This window comes from Danio aesculapii, chromosome 2, assembly GCF_903798145.1.
Source record: "Danio aesculapii chromosome 2, fDanAes4.1, whole genome shotgun sequence".
Lineage (NCBI taxonomy): Eukaryota > Metazoa > Chordata > Actinopteri > Cypriniformes > Danionidae > Danio > Danio aesculapii.
The window spans coordinates 3,266,967-3,291,722 of NC_079436.1; the positions used below are offsets into that span (position 1 = coordinate 3,266,967).

A 24,756-nucleotide genomic window follows, 5' to 3' on the forward strand; every position below is an offset into this window, starting at 1 on the left:
CCACCGCTGGTCCGAGAAAAGCTATTTTAATCGCTTAAAAAATGATTTATGTAATGATCATACTAAAATAAAGCGGTAATAATGGATATTTTCCTGATCTAATGAACTTTACTGATCTAAAAATCTGTCGAGGTGCAAATATTTTGAGACTACAAATGAATGAAAACTTGGTCAAATATTCAGACTCATTGGCTGTTGTTATTGTCTTGACTCCCGTCATTAGTATTTTATTTTCAGATCTAGGTTTACCTTCTAGTGAATAGGTGCGTTCGACATGAAGCACAGCTGCAGATTAGCTGAACGCAGGCGGGGGCGGAGTTGAAAACAGAGCCGTCAAGCCGGACACTTCGGGCCTCAAAGTGGCGTCATAATTTTTTCATTTTTTAAAATTTATAACAACAAAAGATTTACAATTAAAACAGAATACAGTCTCTACAAACTATAGTTCATTTTTAAACAATAAGGGAATTATAAATTAAATATATAACAAACGCATGAGAGGAATAAGGGGAAACGAGAGGGTAATATAAACATAAAAACGAACAGGCCTATTAAATACAAAGCAATAAGCACAAATTCTAGGAGTTTAAACATCACTCCAGGCTAATACTTCTTGTTTGAATATGCTGAAAAGGGGTTTACATTTATTTACATTTATAGATTTTAAACTTTCCAATATATATTAATGTAAAACCCAAAACAAGGATTTTTGATGAAGTCTTAAACAACGATTAAGATTATTTTGGATAATGAAAGCATTTTCAAAAAAGCACTTTAATCCAAAAAGATTGAAGAAAAATACCAAAATAAGTGAGCTCCACTTTAAGTAGACGTTTCCAGAAAGAGCAGGTATAAACGGCCAGACTGGAAATAAAATAAATATATTTTATAATCCTAAAAACCATAATTATTTAATAAAATCGTTCTTTAACTTAATTTGTTAAGAAAGCTTTAGGGTGGCAGAATCAATGATGATAATTATTTTATTTCAGGTCTGTAAGACTTATTTGAGTTCATATTTAGGTTATTCACTTAAATATATCATTTAAATTGTTCATGGAGCTGAATGCAGTAAATAGTCTGTATGAAAAAGGTTGAACATAAACCTTTGCAAACAATCTAGCCTTCATAACCAGATTATTTACCAAAACATGATTACTGCAGTAAAATATTTGAAGTCTTTTAATAAGCATGATGTGTACAAGATAGAGATGGTATGAAAAGTGAATTGTTTGTTTTGAAATTTGTGAATGGGAATCTGTCCAATAATACACCCGAAACACACGTGCTTGTTGTCATGCGGTAAACTCAGCCAATCGTGTAATATCAGTGCCGTCATCAGAGCTCGTGCAGTCGCTCTTCAGATGCTGCACGGCCTGAATCAGCCATCTGATCTCGGAGCGCTGTGGTACTTTGATGCCACATGTGACAGTCACGTGGCGTTGGCGTAGCGTCATTCCGGACAAAATTTCTAACCAGCATGCACCGCTTTAAAACAGAAAAAGAAGGTAAGACACAATCTGATTGGTCTGTAAGGCACTTACGTTCGAGTGGAACAAATCTCTGAAGAAGTGCATAGTATGGGGCTGCAAGGACCAGGATTGGTTACCGCTGCTATAGTCAACATCAATGCTTCCATCCAAAGACGCAAGACCATTTGCGAATTAAGCACTGTTTCCACCCAATGAGTCACAGAGAACAAAATCATCACTTCCTGATAAACTGACACCAAATATTAGAAATAAAAATGTAGCTTGCTGCAGTCGAAGAGCCACCGTGGACCTTTTTCGTTCTCTAATAAATGAGTTGTGCCTGAAGATGAAATGCAATGTGGTGGCTTTTTTAGGCATGAGACACTCTTTTGGAGCGCAGATTGCTGCTCAAAACAGTTCTAGAGGTAATAATAATAATACTGAACCACTGTGATGACAGACTTCAGCTGAGGGATTTTAGTATGTTTTAAATTTTCACGAAATGCTGGTTTGTACATTACAGCCATCCCATCATGCCCCTTTACATCAGCACATGATCTGATAAAACAAAACCACGTCTTTTTTAACGCGCGTGATTTTTTTAATTCGCATGTTCAAAATGTATGCTCATCTTGGAGTTCCCATTATGCATAATTTTATGCGATATTCCAAAATGCGCATAAAAACAGATGAACGCAAACATAGCTAGGTCGCTAACGTCCTCATTGTCATTTTTCTGCATTGGTGTACTCTTTGATGTCAGCTCTTGTCTAAACTTCTAAACTTTAACTTCAATAGGCTACGCTTTGTATCAGTTGATCCCTGGCATTATTATTCTATGAGTCAGGCCGTCTTACATCTTTCTCTGTGAGGAGCTTAATCTGAATTTTACTTTAAAGACTAAGAGAGCACAGAACAAGAGGGAACTTGAATGAAACTGGCCCGAGAGAAGATCCAAAACCTCATCTAGCAGGGTGTAGCGAAACTATGGAGGATTTGTTCACTAAGTAACTCCTATTACTTTTTGACCTTTTCTTAGCCTTTTGTCAGTCCTTGGCCTCGGGGGACGAGTAGCCTCTTAAAGCAACGGCACGGGACGTTTACGTTCCCCCCGCCCGTCTCACACTCCTGCATGAATTTCATAGAAATACACAACCGACCAGAGTCACAGCTGCCATCTCTTTTATTACCAAATCACACGAGCAACTTTAAAGGGATAGTTCACCCACATATTTAAATTCTGTTATTATTTATTCACCCTTGACTTGTTCCGAACCAATTTGAGCTATGTTGGACACAAAAGAAGATACTTTGTAGAATGCTGGAAACATGTAAATATTGACTTTCACAGAAGGAAAAACAATTACTATGGAAGTCAATGGTTACAGGTTTACAACATTCTTCAAAATATCTTGTGTTATTAGTGTAATATTTTGTGTTCAATAGAATCATAAATAAATAAATATAGGGTGAGCAAATCATGACAGAATTTTTATTTTTGGATGAACTGTCCCTTGACAAGCAAGTCAAATAATAATAATTAAAAAAATGGTGATGAGGGTGAAATATTAAAACGCCATTACCCTTTTTCAAAACCTGTATGGGTTTTTGTCTTCTGTCTAAATCAAATGAAAATATGTTGAATAATGTTGATAGCCATTAGCTTTTTATAGTATGGCAATCAATTGCTACCAATAGTTTCCAACATTCTTCAAAGTATCTTCTTTTGTGTCCAACAGAAATAAAAATAATGTCATAAATAATTGGAACCACCTGCGGGTGAGTAAATGGTGAGTACATTTTGATTTTCCAGGTGAACGATCCCTTTAATGCGTCTAATTGTTTCACTGAAACAGGCCTTACAGTGTAATTTACACGTTCAGGCAAGGAGCAGAAGATCTGAAATGCAGAAGATTGTCTTTATTACAGAAACAAAGAAGGTAATCCAAAAGACAGAACCAACCTTACAGCTTCACACATGTAAAGACATTACAGGACAAGGTGGAGAACTAAACTGAGGATTTAGGGTATGTTTACATGATGACAACGTACGAAAAATGGAAAAGTATTTCCATTGCATTTTTGTCAAGTTTTAAATACAGACAACAATGTTGTCAAAACTGTTCTAGTTCACACAGATCCACATAAAACTAAAAATGCTGTATTATGTCGGCCAGGAAATTACTTGGCGATGTTACTTTGTAAAGAGACACTATGCTCAAAAAAAAGCAAAAATAGTTGTAAAAGTTGTTTTATAAATATGCCCCTAAATGAGAATCCAAACCAGACACAGGTGAACATAATCAGTTAACCAATGAGTAACCACAGAAACACCCTTAATTGAGAATCCAAACCAGACACAGGTGAACATAATCAGTTAACAATGAGTAACCACAGAAACACCTTTAATTGAGAATCTAAACAAGACACGGGTGAACGTAATCACTTAACCAATGAATAACCATAGAAAAAACTTTAAATGAGAATCAAAACCAGACACAGGTGAACATAATCAGTTAACCAATGAGTAACCATAGAAAAAACTTTAAATGAGAATCAAAACCAGACACAGGTGAACATATTCAGTTGACCTATGAGTAACCATAGAAACACCCTTAAATGCGAATCCAAACAAGATACAGGTGAACATAATCAGTTAACCAATGAGTAACCATAGAAATGCCCTTAAATGAGAATCCAAACCAGACATAGGTGAACATAATCAGTTAACCAATGAGTAACCAGAGAAACACCCTTAATTGAGAATCTAAACCAGACACAGGTGAACATAATCAGTTAACCAATGAGTAACGATAGTAACGCCCTTAATTGAGAATCCAAACAAGACACAGGTGAACATAATCAGTAAACCAATGAGTAACTTTAGAAACGCCCTTATATGAGAATTTAAACCAGACACAGGTGAACATAATCAGTTAACCAATGAGTGACGATAATAATGCCCTTAATTGAGAATCTAAACAAGACACAGGTGAACATAATCAGTTAACCAATGAGTGACGATAATAATGCCCTTAATTGAGAATCCAAACAAGACACAGGTGAACATAATCAGTAAACCAATGAGTAACTTTAGAAACGCCCTTATATGAGAATTCAAACCAGACACAGGTGAACATAATCAGTTAACCAATGAGTGACGATAATAATGCCCTTAATTGAGAATCCAAACAAGACACAGGTGAACATAATCAGTTAACCAATGAGTGACGATAATAATGCCCTTAATTGAGAATCCAAACAAGACACAGGTGAACATAATCAGTTAACCAATGAGTAACCATAGAGAAACCTTTAAATGAGAATCAAAACCAGACACAGGTAAACATATTCAGTTGACCTATGAGTAACCATAGAAACGCCCTTAAATGCGAATCCAAACCAGACACAGGTGAACATAATCAGTTAACCAATGAGTAACCCTTGAAACACCCTTATATGAGAATCCAAACCAGACACAGGGGAACATAATCAGCTAACAATTCAGTAACCATAGAAACACCCTTATACGAGAATTCAAACCAGACACAGGTGAACATGATCAGCTAACAAGTCAGTAACCATAGAAACACCCTTATACGAGAATTCAAACCAGACACAAGGGAACATAATCAGATAACCAATGAGTAACCATAGAAACGCCCTTATATGAGAATCCAGACCAGACACAGGTGAACATAATCAGCTAACTAATGAGTAACCATAGAAACAAGTTATACAAAGTTTAACTTAATATTTTAACTTAGCAATTTTGTGTGGAGTTTGCATGTTCTCCCCGTGTTCGCGTGGGTTTCCTCTGGGTGCTCCGGTTTCCCCCACAAGTCCAAAGACATGCGCTTTAGGTGAATTGGGAAAGCTAAAATTGTCTGTAGTGTATGTGTGTGAATGAGTGTGTATGGATGTTTCCCAGTGATGGGTTGCAGCTGGAAGGGCATCCACTGCGTAAAATGTATGCTGGATAAGTTGGCGGTTCATTCCGCTGTGGTGACCCCTGATTAATAATGGGAATAAGCTGAAAAGAAAATGAATGAATAATGATAATAATAATAATAATAATTATCAAGGTAACCAAAGTCAGCAGTAAGCAGAATTGGAATAGATTTTGAATGCATTATGAGTGTAAATCATGTTTCATCCCATCAGATTTACAACTAGAGCTATCTGTTTCACTTTTCTTTTTTTTCTTCTTTTTTTTGGCTGGCAGATGGTTTGTGGGTGAAGATTCCGTCAAGCGTGGACAGCCCTCAGGTACACGGCAGTCAAGACTAAAGTGATAATTAATAGGCACCGCTGACGGCTAGAATCACCACCTCATACTTTGGTATTGTGCTTTGCCAGAAGCTGATGAATTTGAGACGTCACCAGCGCTGAGTGAGCCCAACAGGTGTTTCAATGACATGTCCTCATGCTCAGCTGTCTTGGGTGTGTGTGTGTGTGTCTCCGCCACTGTACATCACGATACTGAGCTCATGATTTCGTAAGAACACACAACTCAGGCCGTCAAAACACAATCAACAGAGTCCGGGTTATACTTTCTGAATCCACAGCCACTGTTTTAATGCACAGAGATTGGCTCTGGGGATACAATCAAATGCAATGACGTCATATTCATTTGCATGTATAGCATTTCCAGTGTTATGCATGTGACATTTGAGGTAAAATCTTGAAACTTAAATTCACACGGAATGTATATGTTCACAATATTGAAACATCTGTTTATATTTGACGAAACATCTAACCACAGTGTTAGAAAAATATGAATCTAGGAAACGTGTTTTATATTATAAAAGAGAAAAATAAAAATACGTTATGTATGTGACCAAAGCAAGAAAGCAAATGTTTTAAATTAATTGAATTGCAAAATGATGATAACGTAGTTAATAATGCATTAAAATCAAATCAATCTAGTAATCGCGCTTCATATTTTGAATAAGAGAAATAAACATGCGTTATGTATGTGACCGCATGCGAGTTTAAGCATACTTTGTTGAAATTCTGTTAATTAAACTGCACAACTCAAAAGAGATAATACTAATCAAAAGGGTAAGAGTTGGTTCTTTAAAAAAACTAAATGATTTGTTTTATTTTGTTGAAAAGTATGAGGAAAAAGCTTTGTTGTGTATGTGACACCTCTCCGTTACGCATGTAACAGACGTGAAACTTCCACTCATGTACATCAAATAAAACGCAGACACGCAGTGGCGCAGTAGGTAGTGCTGTCTGATTACACAGCAAGAAGGTCGTTGGTTCGAGCCTTGGGTCAGTTGGCGTTTCTGTGTGGAGTTTGCATGTTCTCCCTGCGTTCGTGTGGGTTTCCTCCGGTTTCCCCCACAGTCCAAAGACATACGGTACAGGTGAATTGGGTAGGCTAAATTGTGTGTAGTGTATGAGTGTGAATGAGTGTGTGTGGATGTTTCCCAGAGATGGGTTGCGGCTGGAAGGGCATCCGCTGCATAAAAATGTGCTGGATAAGTTGGTGGTTCATTCCGCTGTGGTGACCCCGGAATAATAAAGGGACTAAGCCGACAAGAAAATGAATGAAAAACGCTGAGACATTTTGAGCATTTTTTTACACACTGTCAACACACAACTTAAAAAAGGTTTGCGATTTTGGTGAAAATTATTTTTGTTTCATGCCAACATTTAAATTTGCACAAAATTGCTCATCATCAGTTAACTGTAACACTTTCAAAACGTTTTATTTTTTATTATTTTTTTATGATTTTCCAAACGTAACGATGACCAACTATTATCCACCCTCCATCCCGGCAGAACAGCACTATCTTTACTTCCCTCCAAAATCTCTTGAATCTGAAATAAACACGCGTTATGTATGTGACCACAAAGTATGCGAGTTTAAGCCTTTCTGTGAATTAAACTGCAGAACCCAAAAGAAACATTATTATATTTGTTTAAAATATTTGCATTTATGAGGAAAATGCTTTGTTGTGTATGTGACATCTCTCCGTTACGCATGTGACATGTAAAATTGCCATTTGTGTGACTTTGATAAATCAAATAAAATAGTTTGAAAACGTTGACTGAGACATTTTTTTTTAAGTATGTTTACAGTACCGCCCCCAAACAACTAGGAAACAGTTTCACTATTTTGATGAAAATTAAGATTAAGATTTACATTTGTATGAAATAACTCATCAGTTAACTGTAACACTTTCAAACATGTTTTCTTTTTTTTACAATTTCCTAAACGTAACGATGACCAACTATCATCCACCCTCCATCCTGACAGAACAGCACCCTCTTTACCTCTCTCCAAAATCTCTTAAATCTGAAATAAACGCGCGTTATGTATGTGACCACAAAGTATGCAAGTTTAAGCCTTCTTTGTAGAAATTCTCTGTGAATTAAATTGCAGAACCCAAAAGAAACGTTATTATATTTGTTTAAAATATTTGCATTTATGAGGAAGTTGCTTTGTTGTGTATGTGACATCTCTCCGTTACGCATGTGACAGATGTAAAATTGCCACTTGTGTGACTTTGATAAATCAAATAAAATAGTTTGAAAACGTTGACTGAGACATTTTTGAATAATTTTACATTACCGCCGCCAAACTAGGAAACGGTTTCACTATTTTGGTGAAAATTAAGATTAAGATTTACACTTCCACAGAATTGCTCATCAGTTAACTGTAACACTTTCAAAACATGTTTTTTTTTTACAATTTCCTAAACGTAACGATGACCAACTATCATCCACCCTCCATCCTCCCAGAACAGCACCCTCTTTACCTCCTCCCCAAATCTTTTAAAGGGCACATAGTTTACCTCTTTTTTATGATTTAATATTAATATTATGGTTCTTCTGAGTGTGCCAGTTTAGGTTCAGTTTAAAACACAGTTCAGATTTTTGAACTGAATTAACTTTGACTGAGGCACCGGATGCGCCGCTCGAAGCTGCGACACGGCACACCAGACACTCTCTGTGGCGCACCAGAAGCATGAAGTGTCCCGAATCGTCGCGCCACGCATTTTTTAATTCTAAACATAGGTTTCTGCGGCGCCCAGCCGTTGACTTGAGTGTACCCTGATAGAAACCTATGTTTAGAACTCTAAAACGCATGCTAGTTAAGATCACAGGGAGCTTCTGGGATCGCGAGAAATGCAAACGGCTGAAGTATAAGGTAGACTCAATGAGAAGTACACATGTTTGCAAACCTACCTAAAGATACAACCAATAATTCCGATTAGAGCGATAATGTGGAGAATATTGATCTTGTGTTGAGCCCAATGAGCCTTGCATCTAAAAATAGAGCTAGGGTGTTCCTTTAGTGATATCGCTTCAACTCACGCTGAAAATGGCAGACGTGAATTAACAAACTGAGGATATGATGATGCGCCTGTCAATCAATATTGGTGGGCGGGGGGACCGCACTTCTACGTAAAGTTGCGGTCGATTTGAAAACCGCTCCAATTGGTCCACCGTTTTTTATGTTGTTAAATTGAAATAAAAAGCACTGGGTGTGCTTATATCACCCCAATATGACAGTCTATACACCATACATGCACATATGTCTGTCCAAACAGCTTGAAAAGTAGATTTTTTACCATAGCTGCCCTTTAAATCCCAAATAAACATGCGTTATGGATGTGACCAAAAGAGTATGTCCTTTTAAACATACTTTGTAGAAATTCTGTGAATTAAACTGCACAACTCAAAGGAAACAATACTAATCAAAAGGATAAGAATCGGATCTCTATAGAAGAAAATATTTGTATTTATTTTTAGCATTCATGAGGAAAAAGCTGTGTTATGTATGTGACATCTCTCTGTTATGCATGTGACAGATGTGAAATTTCCGCTAGTGTGACTTTAAAAAATAAAGATTAAGATTTACATTTGCACAGAATTGCTCATCAGTTAACTGTAACACTTTAATTTCTTCTTTTTTTTTTACGATTTTCCAAATGTAACGATGACCAACTATCATCCACCCTTCATCCTGGCAGAACTGCACCATCTTTACCTCCCCCCCCAAATCTCTTAAATCCAGGTAATTAAAAGACAAAAGGCAAGAAATGAACATTCCCTTTGCTCTGGAGTCTAAGATTTATTTGCACACTTTTCATCTGAAGTGTATCCAGTCTCGGTTTTAATGCATATTTCAGCAAGCCCAAGCAAGCGCACCTCTGAATTACCACTTTACTCGTAGGCCCCGGGGCCACAGAGCTGACTTTGACATCAAGAGAGAAGTGTTTGGGAGAAGGAATGTGCGGCAAGCTTTCACCTCCAGGTATTTATCTTTTAAGGTGGAGCACAGGGTGGAGGGGGGGTTGTTTAGGGTGCAGTCAGGCAACACCACCTTTGAGGAAACCATGATCATGCTTTCTATACCCGACCCACATCATCATAATAGTTAGGCTTCTGCCAGTATCAGATTTTTTTGTTGTTGTGATTAATTGCTAAAGCTTTCATCATGGTATACAGTAATATTTACCAAAGCTGCAAAATAAGTATGATATATAAAAAAACAATGCTTAATTGTATATGTTCAGAGTAGATGAATGTTTTAAACTAATTACATTGCAAAACGATGATAAAGTACAATAGGGAACACTTTAAAGGAGACCTTATGCCCCTTTTAACAAGATGTAATATAAGTCTCTGATGTCCCTAGAGTGTGTGTGTGAAGTTTCAGCTCAAAATACCACATGAATAATGTTTTATAACTCTTTGAAACTGCCCCTGTTAGCCTTTGATCCTAAGTCTGCTGTATTGGTGACTGTCGCTTTAAATTCAAATGAGATTGAGCGCTTTTTAAAATAGGGCGGAGCTACAAATACCTGTGTGTCAGCATAGTAGCAGATTCAAAAACAGGACTAACATTCTGTGCTAATGAGGGAGAGATGGTCGCCAGTGGGTGGGGCTTTCCCCCTCTGATGACACGTACAAAGGGAGAATGTCAATCGAAGTGTTTCTGCAGACGGTTTTATCAAGTCTGATTATAAACAATAAAATGAATACAATTTTATCATAGGAAGCTGGATATATTTACAGATGGTTGCCACACAACTGTGTTTCAACCCCTTGTAAAAGTGATTTTTGCATAATAGGTCCCCTTAAAATAAAGCCTCATAAGTTAATAATGTATTAAAATCAACAACGCGATGAAGCCATGTTTGTAGTCATAGGTTAAAGTTAATAATAAAAACACAACTGAATTTATTAGTTATTAACTCCATTAAATAACACACTTTTGACTTTATTTTTATGATTTAAATTAGTTTTTAGGTATTAACTAATAAAATAAAATCACCAAAGAATAATTAATGCTTTTGTAATTTTCATTATATTCACTTTAGTTTAATTAAGTGATGATAAACAATGTTTCCCAGTGTTGGGTTGCAGCTGGAAGGGCATCCGCTGCGTAAAACATGCTGGATAAGTTGGCGGTTCATTCCGCTGTGGCGACCCTCAGATTAATAAAGGGACTAAGCCGAAAAGAAAATGAATGAATGAATGAATAAACGATGAAGTCTTACTTCATTAACTTACAGCGTTAACGAATCAATCGCCTGGTAATAGAGATCGAATTCTCTATGTCATTGGCCAGATTAACACATGTAAATGCTATGGCTGAAAATGAACACTTTTAACTGTAGCTTTTAGATTGCTGTGATGAACGGCCACTGAAATACAACAATCTAGATATTCCTGAAATACCCACTGAAATAATAATACATAATTATTCACTGTATTTTGAAGTGTCCACAATATCAATATCCCGCATGTTCATTATCACAACATATTGAATATATCGGCATGACTGTCTAATAATAATACAACAGCAGAAAGTTAGATTATAATTAGTGCTTGGCAAAGATTAATCGCGATGAATCCAAAACAAAAATTAGTTTTTGACATAATATATGTGTGTGTATTTATTATTATATTATATTTATTATGTGTATTATTATTTATATTATTATTAAAACACTTTTGTTACATAGATATTTCATTTTATATATAATTTGCATCATGTATATATATATATATATATATATATATATATATATATATATATATATATATATATATATATATATATATATATATATATATATATATATATATGTCCCTTATTTATCAACTATTCCAGCATATGTTTTCCACAGTGGATGCCCTTCCAGCAGCAACCCAGTACTAGGAAACACCCATACAAACTCATTCACATGCACACTCACACACTATGGCCAATTTAGTTTATTCAAATCACCTATAGCACATGTGTTTGGACTGTGGGGGAAACCGAAGCACGCCAACATGGGGAGACCATGCAAACTCCACACAGAAATGCCAACTAACCCAGCCAGGACTCGATACAGCGCCCTTCTTGCTTTAACACCACACTGCTAACCACTGAGCCACTGCGCCGCCCATGCATATATATTTTATATCCAACCATTTTCCTTAAATATATGCATGCATGTGTGTATTTAAATATACACAATAAATATACTCAGTACACACACATATATTATGTCCATTTTTTAAATGCGATTAATCTCGATTAATAATTAATCTCTGCAGGTTACCTATGTATATATATATATATATATATATATATATATATATATATATATATATATATATATATATATATATATATATATATATATATAACTTCATTTGATTGAAATGCAATAATATGCATAATTTTAAAGCTGCTTTGAAACAATTATTGTAAAAAGCGCTACGCAATTAAACTTGAGTTAGAATTTAGTGCATAAATACAGTCAAATAAAATCAATCCTGACAATTTCTCCCTTAAAAGGGAACTGGCGGTGGTGCAGGAAGTGTGCAGTGAGTCTGCAGGTTATCATATCACATAACTCTGTCAGCTGGAGGACCGCAGGCCACCCTGCTGAGCTCAATTGCCCAACGCTGTCAGTGTGCGTTCACGTCTGTCCGTTCTGTTACGGGAAAGCCAACCTCAGAGCTTAAAGGGATAGTTCACCAAAAACTGAAACTTCTGTCATCATTCACTCACCCTTTTTAGAGCAATTCCAGCGTTATGCGTGTGACATTTGCTGTAAAAACTTGAAATTAAGGCAACCAGCATTTTCTTTACAGCTGTGTACACTGTAAAAAAATGCTGGTTGCCTTAAATTTTTAAGCTGAATCAAATTATCCTTCTGAGTCAATTCAACTTATATTATGTTAAACTGACTTAAAACAGCTTGGCTAACTTATAAAATTAAGTTAGGACATGATTAACTTAGTTTAATGAGTTACAATGAACTAAAAACATGTGTTGTTATGACTTATCGATCATACAATTTTTTATCAGTGTATCTCTCATACTTTTTTCCGACAGAGTAAATGAAATGTATGCACTGTTTCTGGATATTTAACTCCAAGTTATTTACAGTTAATTGAAAAAGTTAAATTTTTTAAATTTTTTTCTTTTAAATGCAATCAAGTAGGACATGTATATGTATATATATATATATATATATATATATATATATATATATATATATATATATATATATATATATATATTGCAATTACTATTACTACTAAACTACTAACTACTTAGACTTTCCTTGAAATGGGGTTTGCAATTGCTGAACGTAAACTGAAATATGCTTATTTGTCTAACTTTCTGGTTTCTGTTGAAACTACATGCATTTAACTACTGTAATTACAGATTCGTTATAATTAAGATGTACATTTGTACTGCAGGTACAATTAGAATCACATACTTCACGTGCTTTAATGTGTTAGTCAACATAACGATTAAAAAGCATGCTTATTATAAATCATTTTAAAATGAGTTGACATCAGTGTTTTACTATGTTATGAAGAGCACTTAAAAGTCTACTTACGTGCGATAAGTATCTGACCTTTTACATCATGAATAGTAAAATATATGCATGGTACATTAAAAAACGTATTCAATGTATTTACGAGTACTTTTATTTGCCTCCCAAAAAGAAGTTTTCGGATGGTGTTTCCTGAACTGGCATTGTGGATGAGAAGGAAAGCACATCTTTGAAAATCTCAAGAGGGTCAGACAGACAACAATTACCCAAAAAAGAGTGGCCTGGACTGTGACTAATGACCTACTCAATTACAGCTTTTACAACCACTGAGAAAACTCTGCTTTATTGTCTTTCCTCCCGAAAACAATGATGCTGGGGTGTGTGTGTGCATGGAATCAGTGCAGTAGTCTTATATAAGACATCCTTAATCTTCATAGATTTTATTTAACATAAAATAACGCTGTTTTTATTCATTTTTTTGGTAAAATTCGTCTTTAAAAACGCAATTCTGCATTTGATTACAGTTTTTCTCAAAGGCTTTGGTGCATGTCTCACAACACTATTTACATTTGCACAACAGTTAATGCATTTCTCAAAACAGTTAGTCATTGGTGCACATCACAGTAGCAGTTTCTCATTCCTTCCAACAAATTGCGAATGCTTTTGGACATGCATCAGTTGCTTTCATACAACAGTTTTATAACATTATCATTAGCCTATGTCATGTCAGTCAAAATTAACTCAACTTGTGAATGCTGAATAGTCATATCATATAAAACTAGTAGTCCTCATTTCATTACTTGAGTCATTACATACAGAAATGTTGAACTAGGCAAAGTCTGCCAAGCTAATTTTATTAAAAATAATAATAATTAATCTTTTTTTTTTCTAAAAATGTCTTCTAAATTTAACAATTTGATGAATGATTTACAGAACTGTGTATGTTGTAGGTTCAGTTCCAATATGTACTGCAATATTGTCTTCAGCTCTACCCAAAGGAAGTTATGTTTGTTGTGAATAAGGGTGTTTATTCTTTTGCACAATGCTGAATATAAATTAGAATTGCAAAGAGATTATGCAGTAAAACCGTGAAGCACACATATTCAGTGTCTTATACTCAGATACCTCACTAAATACAGTGATGTCTAACTTTACTGTAGTTTTCAAATGGCTGTGCAAATAGTATACAGTGCTGTCTTGAGCATTTTCAGGAAGTTTCATCAAAATCTGACTTTATTGCATTGGAAAAAATGTACAGAGTAAACTGTCATAATAAAAACATGACTGAGCTATTTGACTATCTTCTTCATAAGCAATGGTGTCAGAACTTTTCATCTTGATGACACTGGAACTCTCATTGACATCAATACTTGCTTTTGAGGAACGAGCTCTCCATTTTGAGCAAGTGACACACTTTTGCAGGTTATCAACTAGGTTTTGCAGTTTGTACAAGTTGTTTTGAGAAATGCAGTAACTGTTGTGCAAATGTAAATAGTGTTGTGAGAAAAGCACCAAAGCAAGCCACTGAGAAAAACTAAGAATTTAGAGGTGTTTAACACGATCGCATAGCTTCATCAGATAGAATTATGAGATGTTGTTACTGAAACCACAATAATTATTAGTTCAAAAATGAATTCTGAATATGCTTAGCGCTAGTATGAATTAATTTACATAAGATTTAGCTTTAATTAATGATATCAAACAGGATTTATCAACATACAGCGCACATAGTAGGCTACAATTATCATCACACTATAGTTTAGTATGAAGTCAGTCAGGTTTTAAATGCTCTTTTTGGAGTAGTTTCAACAAGTCATAAAATGACATTAAGACTTAATCCCTGAGGGAAATATTACAATTCCCAACATTAGAATAGTCATAGATTATCAATTAGATAAATACTAACAGTTTCAACAGATTTATTTGACGGCTATTGTTGATAAATTGAACACGAGTTTGTACACACACATACACAGTCTATGCTAATCAAACTTGATTTTACGGTATTAACAGGTGCACGACAGACAGAAAGAGACGGACAGACCACCAGATAGATAGATGGATAGATAGATAGATAGATAGATAGATAGATAGATAGATAGATAGATAGATAGATAGATAGATAGATAGATAGATAGACAGACAGACAGACAGACAGAAAGAGACGGACAGACCACTAGATAGATAGATAGATAGATAGATAGATAGATAGATAGATAGATAGATAGATAGATAGATAGATAGATAGATAGATAGATAGATAGATAGATAGATAGATAGATAGATAGACAGACCACCAGATAGATAGATAGATAGATAGATAGATAGATAGATAGATAGATAGATAGATAGATAGATAGATAGATAGATAGATAGATAGATAGATAGATAGACAGACAGAAAGAGACGGACAGACCACCAGATAGATAGATAGATAGACAGATAGATAGATAGATAGATAGATAGATAGATAGATAGATAGATAGATAGATAGATAGATAGATAGATAGATAGATAGATAGATAGATAGATAGATAGATAGATAGATAGATAGATAGATAGATAGATAGATAGATAGATAGATAGATAGATAGATAGATAGATAGATAGCGTCTTCGAGTATTGTTGACACACATTTTCAATCCCCCCGAATCATTGTCAAGTTGAAAGCTGGACATTTTACCCTTCCTAAACAACAAAACTCGTTGTTTTCAACACAGAGAGAGGTTAAAGAAGTCATAAAACTTACCACCATATCGGGTAGCTTGCCATGACACGCGTGAGCCCACAAAAAAGGAACAGGAAATATCCAAGATATATCATCCTTTAAAAAGTTAGGCTTAAACTGACACGCACACGCGCGCACACACACATACACACACGCACCCGCGCACACACACACACTCACTCACTCACTCACACACACACTCGCCCGCGATTGTCAATGAGAATTCACGAGGTGATGTTGAGCGATATTTCTCTCCGGTAATCCTACAGCCGTCTCCCGTGCGCGTTCATGAGGCGCATATTAAAAGTTGAGAGCAGCTTTTGCATTCGGACCCAATCACAGGCTTTTGCCACGGGCGGAATTTTGACGATACAGTCACTCAGTTAGCCTGAACCGCAATGCTCGGGACACTCAGACTGTTTTAATAGTTATTGAGACATGCGAGGCTTTGTGTGTTATATATATAAGGTTGTCTAAGGGTGGGTGGGGGGACCCCTGTGGATTGGGTAGCTATAACAACCTGTCCGGATTTCACCCCCTGGTTTAAAGCCCCTCATATGCAAAAATGAAAACGTGTGAATTGCTTTGCTTGCCTTTCGAAATACTTGCTTCGATGTGTTCATATTATTAGAATAATAATAAAAAAATAATAATAAAAAAACGATAACAACATTAAATAATAACAACATTAATATTAACAGAGAGAAAATTAAATACTTTGAATAGGCCCATAGAATGTCTATTATTAACAAATATATATATATATAAAACACAACGATTTGTTTTGTTGTTTGAAATTTCATAAACATTTTAAGCATTACTACTACTAATAATAATTTACCATAATTTGGTTACGCCAAAACCAAACAATAACCAAACAATAATCAAAACCAAACAATAATTTGGTCACGCTTTAATTTAAGGTACAATTCTCGCTATTGAACCACCACTAACTATGACATTTATTCCTTTAAATCATAATTGGCTTTTTATTAATAGTTAAGGAAGCACTTTAAATTATTAGATATGACTAGGGATGTAGAATACGTTTGCATGCCATGCGTAGCACTAATAAACATACAATATGCATGTAATAAGCCACTAGCCTAATAGAAAGAATTGCTACTTAAACTAAATGTGTTTTACTAAGTTACATAGGATCTCGATTAATAAAATAGTAGCTGTTTTAATTGTCGCATTTTAAAATTGGGAAATGTTTATTCTGTGTGAATCGCAGTTGCAACATTCTCCTACAAGTTTCAGAGTAAATTCCTTCAAAGCACGTGTTGTCTTTCCGACTGGAAGTGTATTCATCCTGTGTATTCATATTCATTGATCCTCCACACACACACATACACACACACCTGATCAAATGCGCTTTGTGGTGGAACAGGTCTTGCGCATAGTTTTTATTTCTTCCAGATCTGAAGGAAAAGCCTGTAGGAAATATATCAAGTGTGTAAATGAATGAATCGGTCGTTCTCCATATAATGACTAACTCGCAGATCTAATCGGAGAATTCTTTCCGACTATTAACTGTTAAATTAACTTATTAACTATCGATGAACTGTCACATCAACACGCGCGTTTCTTTTTTAATATGAATAATAATAATAAGAAGAAACGTACAAATCAGACTGTCACATAGGCCTAAGAGTTTCGCAGATGCAATTTAAATTAATCTTACAATGAGGGAGAAGTTCTTGAAATGATGTCTCGGTCTTCCTTTAGTTTTATATAAATTAAACTTAAACTAATTCATTTAAATCGTTTACATTATCATGAGGCAATCTTTACATTTGAATTGGTTAAGCTATATTTTATCAAATGTATTTATTGATTTACTTATTATTTAAATAATAATAATAATTATTATTATTATTATATTTATTATTATTATTGTATACATAGTATATATATATATATATATATATATATATATATATATATATATATATATATATATATATATATATATATATATATATATATATATATATATATATATATAAAGGGCATCCGCTGCATAAAACATATGCTGGATAAGTTGGCGGTTCATTCCGCTGTGCCCACTCCGGATTAATAAAGGGACTAAGCCGAAAAGAAAATGAATGAATGAATGAATAAATGAATACATCTTATTTTGAAAATGAATATTTTTTCAATTTCTCAGTGAATATAGGAAATTTATTTTGGTGCATTCGAATAAAAGAGAGATATATTGTTAAATAATATTTTAGTCACCAAATATCTAAATAGAAAGATAGTACATTTAAATGCATGCAAATCATTGCAAATTTTCATCAAAATTATATATATATATATATATATATATATATATATATAGTTTATATAGTTATATAATAATATATATATAGTTTCTCTTGATTTTTGCTCTTTTTAAAAAATGTATTTACTATTTTCCCCAAAATTTGGGCTACTGATCTTTGGACTGCTATCGTAAATTATTATGTTAGATTAGCTCCAGCTTTAATGACTACTCTAATATATATGCACAAATATAATATTGTAAAGCTTCCTATATTAAATCTTTAATTTTTAAATCTTTAATTTAAATAAGAGATTTGTGAAGGGTGTACTCATATATGCGCAGGACTGAAAACCATTTCTGTTTCATGTCTCCATCTGGTGGCAATAAACAGCAGCAAACTCAATACTGTCTACCGTACACATTCAATCGAGATTTTTTTAAACGTTTATTTTAAATTACTTATCATTTTTTAAACACACTGGACTAAAGGGTAACTTCGGTTAGTGTAGCTTTTCATTTTGTCCGTCTTACATTTTTTGACTGCTGTAAAAGCTGTCAGTATTTCACTCCATCATGTTCCTCTTTAGATAAGACATGACCAACTTATGCCCTCTAGTGGAAAAGAGATGTTAGAACAAGATCAACTTAGAAGTCTTTAGTTATTTAAAAAACTATGCTCGTCAGTAAATACATGTAGAATCGGGTTTTGCAATAAAGAAAGCTGTGCTGCCTTTTGATAAGCATTGAGAAAGATGACTAAAAAGCTTCCTGGTATGACGCACTTATATTATGATTAAATCATAAACGAGCGGAGTTATGTATTTTGAATGCCTCAAAGTAATAAGTGACTCAACTGTGTCGAGAAATGAGGAAAATTAACCTCTGGATTAGATATTCATATGAGAAATAGGTCGGGAAAAAAATAATAAACATAATCTGTATGGATCCGTTCCAAATGCAAGCATAAAAAAGAATACTGTTATGTTTTTGAGCCATACTATAGACCCACAAAGCAAAATTTCTCTGGCCCAGATCTGGCCCACACATTCAGCTTCTGATTGGCCCACAGGCCGCATTGAATTACGATTCGATCAAGTCTGGCTTTCATACAAGGGCCAAACATGGACCATATCTGGGCTCAGCCAAGTTAATAACCCACAACTGGACTAAACTGGGCCGGATATGTCTGTGTGTCACGACTGCAATGTTTTTATTAAACCCATGAAGCATTTCACTTTAGTGATTGGTAGAATTTTTTCTTAAAATGTATTTTAAAAGTGGGTCAAGATAGGCCAAACGTACATGGCCCACATATTTGTAACATCTGGGCCAAATAATACATTTGATCTGGCCCAAGTCTTATGTGCCACCTTTAAGACGGTGCCATGGTGCCACCTCTGTTTGGCCCACATGTTGTATGCCAGTACCAGACGAATGCCAGCTTTATGCCAAATCTGGGCCAGAATTCTTTGCTACCAGGGTAGTAAAGTACTTGCATTATGTTGGGGTAATTCTACAGTTGCTATGGTAAAACAGCTATAGTAATATAAACAAACAACCCAATACTGTTGTTTTCTACAACTATAGGACTTATTATACTGCAATAAACCACAGTTTACTGTAGTAAAATCTACAGTATGCTGCAGTACACATTTGTTACAGTTTATCAGTTCACTATTGTTAATACTAAGCTAAACATTAAACATCTGACAGACGTCCAAACGATGTCTATTATACTGACGGATGCGATATAGACATGATATGCACATCTGTCAGACGTCTAATAGGTTATTCATTAACAAAGAGTTGTAAATATTATAATATTTACAGTATATTACATTTTACTACCCAGGAAGCAAAGAATTCTGGCCCAGATTTGACATAAAGCTGACACAGCAGACGTTCGTCCGGCACTGGCATACAGCATGTGGGCAAAACATGGCCCAGGTTTGGCAGAGGTGGCACCGTCTTTAAGGCGGCACATAAGACTAGTGCCAGATATCAAATGTAGTATTTGGACCAGATGTGGGCCATGTAAGTTTGGCCTAGTTTACCCACTTTTAAATTACATTTTAATTATTTTTTGAGTAAAGAAATAATTCTACTCATCGGGTCACATTGAGAAAAAGCACGGCCATGAAGTGAAATGCTTCATGAGTTTATCAAATTAGTTTCAGGCGTGACACACTGACATATCTGGCCCAGTTCAGGCCTAGTTATGGGTTATTAACTTGGCTGAGACTTGGTCAGATATGGTCTATGTTTGGCTCTTGTATGGAAGCCAGACTTGGTTCAATCATGTACCGTAATTCACTGCAGGATGTGGGCCAAGCAAAAGCTGATTGTGTGGGACAGATCTGGGCCAGAGAAACTTTGCTATGTGCGCATCAACACCCAGGTAGCAAAGAATTCTGGCATAAAGCTGGCACAAAGCTGGCACAGCAGGCATTTTTCCAGCACTGGCATACAGCATGTGGGCCAAACATGGCCCGGGTTTGGCAGAGGTAGCACCTAAGACTTGGGGCAGATGAAATGTAGTATTTGGCCCAGATGTAAAAAAATTATATGTGGGTCACGTAAGTTTGGCCTGTCTTGACCCACTTTTAAAATACATTTAAATAATTTTTGAGTAAAGAAAAAATTCTACCAATCGGGTCGCTTTGATGTTTGGCCTTTGTATGGAAGTCAGAATGGTCCAATCATGTACCGTAATTCACTGTGGCATGTGTGCCAAGCAAAAGCTGATTGTGTGGGCCAGATCTGGGCCAGAGAAACTTTGCTATGTGCACATCAACACCTAGGTTGCAAAGAATTCTGGCCCAGATTTGGCATAAAGCTGGCATAGCAGGCATTTTTCCGGCACTGGCATACAACATGTGGGCCAAACATGGCCCGGGTTTGGCAGAGGTGGCACATAAGACTTGGGGCAGATGAAATATAGTATTTGGCCCAGATGTTAAAAATTTATATGTGGGTCACGTAAGTTTGGCCTATCTTGACCCACTTTTAAAATACATTTAAATTATTTTTGAGTAAAGAAAAAAATTCTACCAATCGGGTTGCTTTAATGTTTTGCCTTTGTATGGAAGCCAGAATGGTCCAATCATGTACCGTAATTCACTGTGGCATGTGTGCCAAGCAAAAGCTGATTGTATCTGGGCCAGAGAAACTTTGCTATGTGCGCATCAACACCCTGGTAGCAAAGAATTCTGGCACAAAGCTGGCACAGAAGGCATTTTTCCACCACTGGCATACAGCATGTGGGCCAAACATGGCCCGGGTTTGGCAGAGGTAGCAGAGGCGGCACATAAGACTTGGGCCAGATGAAATGTAGTATTTGGCCCAGATGTAAAAAATTGATATGTGGGTCACGTAAGTTTGGCCTTGACCCACTTTTAAAATACATTTAAATAATTTTTGAGTAAAGAAAAATTTCTACCAATCGGGTCGCTTTGATGTTTGGCCTTTGTATGGAAGCCAGAACGGTCCAATCATGTACCGTAATTCACTGTGGCATGTGTGCCAAGCAAAAGCTGATTGTGCGGGCCAGATAAATTGTGCATTGTGGGTCTGATTCAAAATGGTTTCTTCTCCTTAAATAAACTGTGAGAAATTAAATATTTATTCCATGTTCGTTTTGGGGAGAGCTATTCTTGACATAATAAATATACTCATTCACACCCAGACATCTCCTCATATGATGCTGGGTGGTGTTTTCGAGGGTGAAAATGAGTTCTGTGCATGATCTAGAGTGTGTGTTTTTACTCTGGAGAAGAGACAGCAGAGGTGTGAGTCGAGGCGCTTTTTCCAGCCGCTGTAATCATGACCTCACAGGCAGAGTCAGCACTCAAAACATACTCAAATGACACCAACAACCAACGTCAGCTGCAAACCTGTGCACAAAATCACTGCGAAGCAGACAGAAATGCATGAGGTTCTGCTTCAGAGTCCAGCTAACAGAGCTTGAAGATGTTTAGTCATGGGTTACAGTATACGGCCGAGTGTCAACTCTATTATTCCAGGCTTGAGAATGGAATATTAATATTAATATTGCCCCCAGGTGAGTATGGACTCAGTGAACCTTCTCACTTTTCCCCTATTTACGCAACGTGACTACCAGCTCATGTTGACAAGGTTTATATAAACTGACATTTCTTGGGGTATTTATGTAGAAACTGCCATTAAAGTACACATGAAATCAAAACTAACCATATTGATTTTGTTAGCTCACATTGCTACTTTGAATGGGTGAACAATTCATCTGTGCATGTCATTAAGGAAATAAAGAATAGTTTGCCCTTGTAATCTAAAACTGAAATCTGAAAACGCACTTCCTGCACCCACCCTCTTCACATTCGTCATGCCACCGCCTCACCCACTACCTGACAAAAGTCTTGTGGCCTATCCAAGTTTTAGGAACAACAAATTATAAGTTGACTCTCTGTTGATCATTTGGTATCAGAAGTGGCTTACATGAAAGTCAAAGGCCTCTAGATTACGCTTATTTGACCACAATAAAATATAATCAGGCCTTGATTTTAAGTGATTTAATTAGGACAGACAGGTCTGACTTTGCTTAGACTAAAGTCTGGTCACTGAACCTTCAATAATGTCCAGTATAGAATATGTGGTCATGCTGCAGTGGAAACAGAATGAATATTGTGTCTGACTCCATCATGAGCTTGGAGGACTGCATCCATACATCTCTGCAATGACTCAAATCACTGATTAATAAAGTCATCTGGAATGGCAAAGAAAGCGTTCTTGCAGGACTCCCAGAGTTCATCAAGACTCTTTGGATTCATCTTCAATGCCTCCTCCTTCATCTTACCCCAGACATGCTCAATAATGTTCATGTCTTGTGACTGGGCTAGCCAGTCCTGGAGCACCTTGACCTTCTTTGCTTTCAGGAACGTTGATGTGGAGGCTGAAGTATGAGAAGGAGCGCTATCCTGCTGAAGAATTCGCCTTCTCCTGTGGTTTGTAATGTAATGGGCAGCACAAATGTCTTGATACCTCAGGCTGCACTCTGCAGATCTCTCGCACACCCCCATACTGAATGTAACCCCAAACCATGATTGTTCCTTCACCAAACTTGACTGATTTATGAGAGAATCTTGAGTCCATGCAGGTTTTAATAGGTCTTCTGCAGTATTTGTGATGATTGGGATACAGTTCAACAGAGGATTCATCGAAAGAATCGACCTTCTGCCACTTTTCCTAATGATCAAATAGAAGTCCAGTTATTATTTGTTGCTCTTTTACTGCTGGGATCGATGACAAGACTTTTGTCAGGTAGTGTATGTAAACTTCTGATTAAACGGGACAGCATGCCAACTCTTCTAAATCTGGATGGGTGATCTGATTTGTAATATTGCATTTGTTTGTTGTGTATGCGTCAGTGTGTATGTACACAATGCAGATAAAAGATTCATTATGCACTGTAGAAATTTTCAGTCATTACTTTTTGCTTTCTGAATTGAATCACAATTTGAATAGAAACTCTTTTCTTAAATGTAAAAAAACACTGTCAACACTTTGATTTGTATTATTTATAAATTAACATCAATGATTTTGCGAGAGAGATTGAGACTGATTTGTTCTTTTTCCAAACAACATTTGGATAATGAACAGCCACTTTCTAAATACTGGAATACTGTATGTATAAAGACGGAGAGAATTTAATTTCCCAATTGACGACCTCTTTAAACAAAGACCTTTCTTCTGTGCTGCTGCAGACATACATGAGCACTTGACCCTTGTTAATGTAAAACCATAACGGTGAAAGGTGAATATAAAAACATTAGGTCATAACCGGGAGTTTCTCCAGGTATACAGAAACCTCTAGGCCCCATTTCTTGATGCTTAAATTTAAACTTTCTTTCTTTCTTTCTTTCTTTCAGAAGAAGAAGAAGAAGAAGAAAGAGCTTTATTGCTAGGTATGTTCACACATACGAGGAATTTGTTTTGGTGACAGAGCTTCTACAGTGCAACAGAATTACAGAGACAGGACAAAAAACAGATAATAAATATATTTAAAAAAATAGAAGTAAGTAGTGAGTGCAAATATACAGATTGACAAGTGTATGTACAGCTATATTACTATATACAACGTTATATGAGCAGCTGTTATGTGCAAATTGGCATGTAAAGTGTGTTGTTAAATAAGTGTATATGTGTATACAAGTGTCTAGCAAGTAGTGATGTTGGCTCCACAATTATTATCATCAAGTGTTCATGAGATGGATTGCCTGAGGGAAGAAACTGTTTCTGTGTCGGGCTGTTCTGGTGCGCAGTGCTCTGTAGCGTCGACCAGAAGATAAAAGTTCAAAGAGGCAGTGTGCTGGGTGTGAGGGGTCCCGAGTGATTTTGGCAGCCCTTTTGCTCCCTCTGGATAAGTACAGTTCTTGGGGAGTAGGAAGGGTTGTACCAGTGATTCGCTCAGCAGTCCGAACTATTCGACGTAGTCTTTGG

General features: G+C 35.9%; 1 protein-coding gene across 1 annotated transcript in view; it reads right to left on the reverse strand.

Annotated features, from left to right (window-relative positions):
* Positions 1-16,409, reverse strand: part of wnt3a (wingless-type MMTV integration site family, member 3A) — a 52,356-nt gene extending 35,947 nt beyond the window's left edge. Inside the window, exon 1 of the mRNA XM_056470989.1 lies at positions 16,032-16,409. Coding sequence (XP_056326964.1) covers positions 16,032-16,105 — 74 coding nt within the window. The 5' untranslated portion in view covers positions 16,106-16,409. The remainder of the gene's footprint in view (positions 1-16,031) is intronic.
* Between the last annotated feature and the right edge of the window lie 8,347 nt (positions 16,410-24,756).